This window comes from Lolium rigidum, chromosome 6 (assembly GCF_022539505.1).
Source record: "Lolium rigidum isolate FL_2022 chromosome 6, APGP_CSIRO_Lrig_0.1, whole genome shotgun sequence".
NCBI lineage: Eukaryota > Viridiplantae > Streptophyta > Magnoliopsida > Poales > Poaceae > Lolium > Lolium rigidum.
The window spans coordinates 31,165,875-31,175,973 of NC_061513.1; the positions used below are offsets into that span (position 1 = coordinate 31,165,875).

Below are 10,099 nucleotides of genomic sequence, written 5' to 3' on the forward strand. Positions count from 1 at the left end.
ACAAGCTAATTAATGAAGCCATCTACCATGTATAACAAACAACAAATATGATTTTTTAATAGAAATGAAATAATAATATTCACCCAAAAATCAAAGATAATTAAGTGTGTTACACATGTATGCGATGTACTCCCTACATATAGGTTTATTAGTCCTACGTGTGTACCTAGATCTCTAATTTGACCTATATAATATAAATTATATAAAATAAAAATATACCGCTAGAAAATAGAACATCTAAAGTTTCTAGTGCTATTTTTTTTATGATATATACATTATATTAATTTGGTCAAATTGACAATTTGACTAAGCGTCAGACAAATAAACTGATATGGAGGGAATATTATTTACCACACTTTTGTGGTAGTTGCACATCTGTATTATTTCTTATCAGATAATATGTGTTATCTATGAAATCATAATTTATTTACACTGATCGTTTCGACATAATAAAAACATATCCTCATATTTGCGAGGGCCAGTGTGCTGGTTAGATTAATTAACGAGCATTAATTATACTTAATTTTTTTAATTCACAGTAATGTCCTTGTTTTTGTTAACCCAAGATTTTTCAAGACACACGATTTATAGTTGCAGGTTGCTACGACATTGTCAGTACGGACCGTGATGTGGAGAATAAAACGTTCTCTAGTCAATCCTTCTACGCCTTGGCTACTAGTGTACTACAGTACGTACTAAGGGAAAACCCCTTGGATATCCATGTATGCACCATTGCACCCGGCCTCACGACTCGCGTTTATACTTTACGATAGATCAGAAAACAGTCCATCGATAACTAGCTAGGTACGGCGCGCCCCTCGATCGAGATCGCTCAAGTTTAGCTTAAGTTTACCTAGATGATTTATTAGGCTTAGGCTTAATTCCTACGCCGCCATTAGCTAGCTCACCGCTGTAGCAGTGACATAATCGCGAACAATTAAGGGACTCCGTACCTGATGCAAGTGGATATATGGCTAGCTAATTTAATCAGGACAGTGCTAGCTGTGGCTGCCTCTCGGCAAGACGTATCGTACGTTCTATCTTGACATTGCCGGACTACCATCTTTCCAAAATACAGCTGTTTAATTTTATCTAGATATAATTATATTTAGACATATTTCTACTGTGTAGATATATCCATATATAGAAATATTCTGCAGGTTATTTTAGAACAGATGGACTATAAGTTTAGAGGTTTCGCAAAAGAAAAAGTTTAGAGCAACGCATGCATCGTCCAAAAAAATTGTACGTCCAAATAACTTCGTTGTTGTCCTTCCCTTACTCATCGTCATCTGCATTCAGTCTACTGAAGTTTATACACTTCAAAGTTCATAGTAGCTAGGAGGTTTTGCGGATAGCTCATGAGTGCATATCATTATTTGAAGGGGATTTGCTAGTTTTAGCTAGCTGAGAATTAAGCTCGTGCTTAGTTAAGTCATACACCGCTTGATTGCATCGTTATTCGTGCATATGAGTTGCAAGTTAAGTTGTAACTGGGTTTTTTTTTAGTTGCTAGTGGGGATGCAACTAAGAAAATTTATCCGGTTTGTTAAATTTGGTTTGTGATTCGTGCTAGTCATCAGTTGCAACTGAGATTTAAGGACATCATCTAACTGATTGTTCTCAGTCGACTGAGAAATAGTCACACCCATTTTTTGTGAAAAAGAATACCTTTTACATCACATGTAAAAGGACAAACTTCCATGTTACAATATTACTATTTAAGGGTCTTTCTTTTGTCTTTTTCCTGAAAATTTGTGTAGGAAGTAGGAACGCAGAAGGTCCGGATGTATACGCCAAATTTTCTTTCGAAACCATTTGACATTTTAAAATTTGTTTTTTTATTCATCCTTTTCTATAATAGGTTCATATGCATATAGGAGCCAAAATAGAGGTTTTGTTTGTTTGTACGTGTATGCATTCATACGTCGCGCTGGCCCTCCAGGAGGCCACCGCCCATCGCGCGCACCTTCGCGCTACTGGCTAAAAGAAACTTAAACCCATCTCAACTACAGTACGGTGTAGTAATAATGATTAATTGACAACTTGACAATCGCCAGCCTATATACCCTAATCGAAGCTACATGTTCAGACATTAGAGCATGCACGCATCGTCCTAAAAATGGTACGTCTAATTAACTTTGTCACATGTCCAAGTTTTTTTTTTTGAGGGTAATTGTCACATGTCCAAGTTGATCAACCCATCGATGGCGGCTCAGTTACGCTACAGGGCATTATAAGTACATGGGCTACATGCTTGTTCTCCTCATCTCATCGGCATTTAGTCTCCTGACTTGTCTTGAGCTACTTCCACTCCCACACAGCTAACCAACCATCACGTTCTAGTTACCCTAAAGAGACTAACTTGACCATGGCGCCAAAGCATCTCTCCGCCGTTCTCCTGCCGCCGGCGCCATCATCCTAGCCCTCGCCGTGCCATTGCTCGCCGGCGACCCCGACATGCTCCAGGACTTCTGCGTCGCCGACTACGGTTCCCTCAAAGGCCGTAAGTGTGATCTTCCACGTATAATCGCATGCCAATGCTTACATGTATATAGATCATGAATGAACAAAGTATTAATGTACTCTTGCAGCACTGCGGGTTAACGGGTTCCCCTGCAAGAGGCCGGAGAACGTGACGGCCGACGACTTCTTCTCCAACGTGCTGTCCCTCCCGGGCAACACCGGCAACCCGGTCGGTTCTGCCGTGATGGCGGCGAACGTGGAGAAGGTCCCCGGGCTCAACACCTTGGGCATGTCCATGTCCCGCGTCGACTACGCGCCGTGGGGCGTGAACCCGCCGCACACCCACCCGCGCGCCACCGAGATCATCTTCGTGCTCGAGGGCTCCCTCGACGTCGCCTTCGTCACCACCGGAGGCAACCTCTACGCCCGCACCGTCTGCAAGGGCGAGCTCTTCGTCTTCCCACGCGGCCTCGTCCACTTCCAGCGGAACAACGGTGGGGCGCCAGCCGTCGCCATATCGGCGTTCAACAGCCAGCTTCCGGGCACACAGTCTCTTGCGGTGGCAATGTTTGGCTCGTCGCCGCCGATGCCCACTGACGTGCTGGCGAGGGCGCTCCAGATCGACGGCGGCGTCGTGGAGACCATCAAGTCCAAGTTCACGCTCAAGTACTAGGCGTGCATGATGCATGCAGTTGGATGGATCGGCCCTGTCTATGTTCCTTCGTGCTGCGCTAATAATGACGAGGACGCTGTATCGTAAAAGTTCGTCTTAGTTCATGTGAGAGTGCACTTTCGCTTTGACGTTGTACATCTTTGTATGTGTCGTTGCTTTCTTTCTTTTGTGTCGTGAAGGGCGCCTCGTCAGTTTCAATGTTAATCGCTGGTTTTCGTTCAGGAAACGTCTGGTGATTTCTATGCTTCCATCAATACTAGTGAATGAATTTCCCTGATTGCTTGAAATGTCGTGATAGCAACTTAATTAGTAACGACCAGTCGACCAGATATTACAGTATCCCCGCCGGCCTGTCATCTATCTATCTTTCCTAATGTGGTATGTATGTTGCATCGAACATAAGAATATGTCATCTTATTTGGGTGCCATTCCGGATTCTTGAGTGAACATCAATGATGACAACTTTGCCATCGTGTACAGCGTCGATCCCTGCCAGGATTTTGGTTACCGGTTGGAAAATCTGGTTACCACCGTGTGCAGCGTGGATCGATCCCTGCCAGAATTTTGGTTTCCGGTCGGAAACATGGCCAGGTATTATGATATAACACGGATCTGCAACACTTTTTTAGCCCATGACGGCTTTGATTACCACCACGGGAAGGCATGCATCCAATATCTCCAACCGATCTAACCTGCCACTGCCATGGTACACAAAGAATTTATAAAGATCTTGTAAAAAAAGAATTCATAAAGATTCCCTGAACTAGATCTACATTGAAGGAAGGCCACAAGATGAAGTTAACGCGTAAGAAATCCAAGTCATTGATGTCATCGTCATCGAGGTTGGTGAAGCCGATGACGGTGGACTCTTCGTCGACATTGATGATGCCCACGTACTCCACCGACCCCCGACCCCCCCCCCCCCTCCCGGTAGGCGGTGTTTGGGGAGTTCGGTTGCACCTTATTGGACGAGGCGATTCGGGTCGTGGATCAGATAGGAAGGAGAGGGACATAGACTTTCTCCACCTCATCCTTCTTCGGCTTCTTCTCAGACCTGGGCCGTGGAAATAAAGCTGACCCAATGGAAGAGCACTCCTGGTGTCGAAAGCTAGGAGGTCGTAGTAGCCCCTCTACATGACGACGGTGACGATGAACTCCCATCAGGCTTGAGGATGAGGAGAGGCGCCCCCCGAGCACCACGAGGAATAAGAATAGGAGCAGGCTGACGAGGATGATAACCTTCATGTAGTTGGTGTTGCCGGCATCAGTACGGGTGGCATCATGCCCGCACAAAAGTGCTCGAGCACCTCGTTGTAGTCACAGTTCCTTCACCACCTCCACGGCCCCTTCTTGTTTTTCTTCCCCGACATGTACATGCCCTTGTTAAGGTTGACGTGTGTTGTACGCTATATCGTGAGGAACTCGGGCCAGATCTCGCTCTCGGCAGTGAGGGGTTGGCTCTCTCTGAGCACCACGACATTGGAGTATGAGGAGCTCTAGGTGGCAATCCGTGGGGAGAGGAAGAATGAAAAATCTACCCTCACTCATGTGCCACCCCCCGGGAAGGTGGGTATCCAAAGGGATTGGAAGCCCGTACGAGGAAAACTCATCCCCGCTTCCTTCTTGTTCAGGCTTTGCGGCCAAGAGCTAGAACCACTGCGTCCGGCCTCCTCTTTCTTCGCTATCATCGTCGTGCTTTGGGTGAGTGGAGCGGCGGGAGGGGAGAGAGTGGCATAGGAAAGTGATGGGCGCCACTTCGTCGTTAGGGGGGACATATAGTGGCTGCGGCATGTCAACTGGCCATGGCATTACCATCGACGCGGGAAGCCACACCGTTGCTGCATGGGGAAGGCACATCATCGCACATGGCGAAGTGGTAGAGCCTGCCTAGGTAGACGGTGAGGTGTGTGTTAAATTAGGTCGACAAGCTAGCACGCCGGAACACTACGACGGTTGGCTCACAGGCATGCTGGTCAGCATCTTTATATGCGTGCGGTTCCTTGGAGGCTCCGGATGATTTCCAAGGCCACGGCGCGGGACACCCGATGCATAACACATGACGCCATGTGTCAGTTAGTCGTGGCGGTGGTTCACACATACACACCACTAGTCGTGTCATCATTAGTGGTGTGTACGTAGGCCACACTGACAGTATTTATCTACCAATGGCATGGCAAAAAGTGATATGCCACAATAATATTTTGTCTGGCCATACATGAAGGGCCCACAGTAGAGTCGCGTGGCACACTTGGTTGCATGTCACTCAGTGCACATTTATTGGTAGCACTCCACTACCTCACACGATTGCCGCGTGGTAATAAGTTGGCGCGCTACAAATTAATTGTCCCCTAGGCTATTCTCTACTAGTACTAGTGCTAGATGAATCATCATCATAACTTATCAATCTGATAATTAATAGAATTACCTCCCAAACCATTAATCTAAGTGTAAATTTTACTGGTTATCCCTGGTTATGCATTTTACACCAATTACACCCCATCGGGAAAAAAATGCGACACCAATTACCCCTCTATGGAAAGTATGAACACTCTTTTCTAATGCATGCTCTGTAGGCAAGGTCCAAGGTGATGACTAAGGTTCAAAAATATCATGACAGCGATGAGGAGTGAAATAAATGAACAAGAGAAGGATGTACATTATTGTGGGTGATACCCTAATAGGTTTACATATTTTGCCGCACCACATCCTCCTATTATGTCGGTCTTATGTAACAAATCATGCAAAATGCTAAAATAGGGTAAAACCTTGTTCAATGGGTCCTAGATGTGGTATTTCAATAAAAACTTCACGAAAAAGGTATTATGTAATATGTTTCACAAATTCACTTTTAATCTAATTAGCGGTCATCTTCACCATTGGTTTCATCTGATATTTAAGTCATGAGAAGTGACAAATTGCTGAATTAATACTAGGAACAATCCCTGAAAGATTTGGGAGCTCCTCAATGTTCCTAAAAGCTGTGGGGAGTGAAAAACTTAATCTCATCACCATCTGCGCATGAGTCACTACTATTCATTTTTTTCTAGACAACCAGTCACTACTATTCTCACGCTCTAGTGAGTGGTAGAAGAGTGGTAAAAGTATGTCCAACTCTCACCTGAATAGAAACAATGAGATTTAATTTTAGTTTCAGATGTATGAGATTTGAGAACATATTTGGTATGTGGGCCAGTTCCTACAAAAGTTGCAGGAAAGTCAGCAATGAGTTCAAACAATCAACTAGTATGTTAAAACAATGGGAGCATATATAATATTGTGCATTCCCTCATGTGCAAAAATTATGACTTCCATAAACAATCGATAATCAACCCATAACCCATACGAAGCTTGATTCATTTTTGAGAGGAAGGTTATATTTCTTCTGAAAATGAATTAAGTTCTTGTTGAATATCAAGATGTAAAAAAAAAGAATAAAACTAAAATCCATATTATTGAAAGAAGAGCACAACAACAGCTAGTTATAGATCACATGTGGCTGAAAATTTCAGAAGTTCGAGTCAACTTCTGTGCCCACAAAATAAATTGCAATTGAACTAAAAAAAAGTTCAACTACATATTAACAAGAATTCCGAACAAGTATTGTTTACTCTCAGTCATCCTTGTGTTTTACTCAGGAAAACTTTTCATTTTTGGGATCTATGGAAACACAAACCAACAAACAGATGAATGACATGGTGAAAGTGCATTGAAAATGTTGCAGACCTAAAAGAATACAATAAGTAATAGTTACTCGAAGCTATCAGACATGAATGGAACTTTAAAAAATGAGTAAAATACCGTCGAAATAAAATGGCTGCATTCTCTCATTCATTCCGGCTAAGAAACCACGTCTAGCATCGTCCTTATGCAGTTTGCGCCTACGCGAAATGTCTGTACGAAAGATACATGTGCAAGCGAACACATGCTAGCATGCAAGTCATGTATATATAAAGGGAAATCCACATGACAGTTGAACAATCAGATTTTGTGTCATTAATTCACTCACATCGTACGTATATGTACAATTGTATATGCGTGTTACATTGCATGGATCATAGGATCACGATTTGGACCGACGCTTAACGTGACAAGCAACATGTTTGGCCCAAAAAAACACACTGCTCACTGTCGCACGTCTCAGGTACATGCATCTCCCAACTCGCTTTAGCTAGCTGTACCAACCCAATCGATCAAACTGATGACAGATTTTCTTCTTACACGTAACTAGTTAACAGGACAGATGATGATCGACCAACCGATCGTCGATCACGTAGTCATCAACTAACTAAACCAAGCATTCCCGCTACATCTATAAATACCGCCTCCCAAACTCCCCTTTTCATCAAACCGAAAGTTCCTGAGACCTAATTAGCTACCTACAGCTTCCTCACGCAGCAGACTAGCTCCAAACCTGATTAACTAGAAACCATGGCCAAGCTCCCCGCTGTCCTCCTCGCAGCTTGCGCTGCCCTCCTGGCCCTTGCCGCGCCGTTGCTCGCCGGCGACCCCGACATGCTCCAGGACTTATGTGTCGCCGACTACAAGTCCCTCGAAGGCCGTAAGTGTGATGATCTTCCATGCATTGATGCATACTCGTCCGTAAGTGTGATGCTGATATGTATATATATGCATCATGCATGAACTGAGTGAGAATGATCCCGTGCAGCACTCCGTCTGAACGGGTTCCCGTGCAAGAGGCCCGAGAACGTCACATCGAACGACTTCTTCTCCGACGTACTATCCCTCCCGGGCAACACCGGCAACCCGGTTGGTTCCGCTGTGACGGCGGTGAACGTGGAGAAGCTCCCGGGGCTCAACACGCAGGGTGTGTCCATGTCCCGCGTTGACTACGCGCCGTGGGGCGTGAACCCGCCGCACACCCACCCTCGCGCCACCGAGATCATCTTTGTGCTCGATGGCTGCCTCGACGTGGCCTTCGTCACAACCGCCGGCAAGCTCTTCGCTCGCACCGTCTGCAAGGGCGAGGTCTTCGTCTTACCCCGCGGCCTCGTCCACTACCAAAAGAACAACGGCGGCGCGCCGGCCGCTGCGATCTCGGCGTTCAACAGCCAGCTTCCCGGCACTCAGTCTCTCGCCGTGTCGCTTTTCGGGGCGTCGCCGCCGGTACCCACCGACGTGCTGGCCAGGGCGTTACAGATCGATGGAGGCATGGTGGAGGCCATCAAGTCCAAGTTCCCGCCTATGAACTAGGCGTCCTTGATGCATACAGTCGGAGGGATCGGCCCTGTCTACGTTCGTACGTGCTGCGCCAATAAATTAGGAGGACGCCGTAAAAGTGTGATTTTAATTGATCTGCTTGTATCTTTTCATTTGATCGTTCCATCATTTCTGTCCGTGCTTTGTGAACTGAAGGACCTCGTCAGTGTCTCTGTTAATCGTCGTTTCTTTTTTCACGATACACTATGATTTGTATGTGTCCATCTGGATTGATGAATGACTGGTTGTACTCCTAATTAATTTGCTTGAATTATGGTGATAGTTTAGATACTCCCTATAATATATACATGCATATTTTGGCAAAGCCGAGACATCCTTTTGTGGACTGTATTTACTCGGCTATGAGAGAGTTAATGGGCGTTGCACTTGTTTGTAGCCGAACAAGCATGTGAGCAGACAAAAGAGAAAGAAGGCGACAACTAGGGTTTCATCTCTTCAGCCCGGTCCGCCCAACCTCCTATAGTGTTTCAGGAACTGGAGGTGTGGAGAAGCGTTCCCGTTTCTTATTTTAGATTTTTCTATGTATTTTTCAAGATGGTGATCTAGCGGTGACATCTTGATGGTACTACCCGTCCTATCCTAGCTCTGGTGGTTGCTGCTCTGATGTGCTAGTCCTTCTGGACTTAGCACGATGAGTTTCCTTTGTATACGATTAAAACATAAACTATGACAAGTTTTTCGTGCTCCGGTGATGGAAGGTCGAGGATGACGGCGAGCCTTCGGCTCACACCGGTGTTTGTAGTCATCGCTAGATGGTCCAAGGACCCATTTGTAATTTTGAATACTTCTGGCACTTTGAACGATTGTTCATGATCAAAGACTTTTCACAGAAAAAGGTCTCGAATGAGTTCACATTTTATTATTGATATACATGATGTTAGTGAATGCAAGCCTATATATGGACATATGTTTCCTCCAAAATAAAGATAATTTCTTCTTGTGAGAAAGCACAATAACTATTTTTTGCATCTTAAACATGCACATTAATTGTTAACTCACTAATTGTTAATGCATTGGGGGTCTCTTTCTTATTTAGGACATCTATGGTCATATTTGTCCACCAAGTTTTACACTGATGTGTACTCTCTCTCACTTCTAAGCTAACCAACATCTTGGGTTTGATTTTACTTTTGATTTAATATACTTTCTAAAAATAGCCTTTCGCCTAATTTATGAAAAGAATTTGATGGATAACAACTGGAACAAAAGGGTAGTAATACAGCTCCTCTTGTGCCAGAGCTCTAATGGAATCCCTATATCCTAGGTCTACTATATATAGAGGGAGATCGCGAAGGTGTTGGTCATCATCAACTCGGTTCCACACCTCATTGTTGTGAATTGCACGATGATGCAGTGGCACTACACGGGAATGCATGTATACCTTAGAGTCATCTTCTACTTGGGGGCTCAATCATGGGGTTTTTCGCGAGGAGAAATCTCTCGCAACTGAGAAGTATTACCTAGCTGCGGGAATCAGAGATTTCATCAGCAATATCATAAACTCCTGTGACATGATAGTTTACTTGTCAAGGGTGTATCCTCGGTAATGATATTGGTTTACCTCATGCATAGTAAAAAATACTTTTGCGTAGTTCCCCAACAGGGTGGTCCTTCATGATGGGGATGTGAGAAGTCCAATTCCTGACGGCCTATGGCTCCAGGATAAGCCAAAGTTATCCATAGCTGGTCATCAGTAACGGCCTGACGGAGTTGTGGGAAATA

At 44.7% G+C, this 10,099-nt stretch overlaps 1 protein-coding gene and 1 pseudogene across 2 annotated transcripts; both read left to right on the top strand.

Annotated features, from left to right (window-relative positions):
• Window positions 1-2,371: 2,371 nt before the first annotated feature.
• Window positions 2,372-3,388, top strand: LOC124667562 (annotated as a pseudogene).
• A 4,148-nt stretch (window positions 3,389-7,536) lies between these two features.
• Window positions 7,537-8,643, top strand: LOC124665956 (germin-like protein 1-3). 2 transcript variants are annotated; one of them, XM_047203313.1, is made up of 2 exons: window positions 7,537-7,703; window positions 7,806-8,643. In XM_047203313.1, exons 1-2 carry the CDS (start codon window positions 7,568-7,570, stop codon window positions 8,348-8,350), a joined length of 681 nt encoding a protein of 226 aa, XP_047059269.1. In that variant the 5' UTR covers window positions 7,537-7,567; the 3' UTR covers window positions 8,351-8,643. The 2 variants fall into 2 exon arrangements, with proteins under 2 accessions (XP_047059269.1, XP_047059268.1); XM_047203312.1 differs by having other exon boundaries at window positions 7,537-7,697.
• Window positions 8,644-10,099: the final 1,456 nt, after the last annotated feature.

Bases quoted from the DNA above. Each gene is read 5' to 3' on its own strand.
- LOC124665956 (XM_047203313.1), top strand. From the start codon at position 7,568: ATGGCCAAGCTCCCCGCTGTCCTCCTCGCAGCTTGCGCTGCCCTCCTG. The intron at 7,704-7,805 runs GTGATGATCTTC...GATCCCGTGCAG, and splicing joins GTCCCTCGAAGGCCGTAAGT to CACTCCGTCTGAACGGGTTC.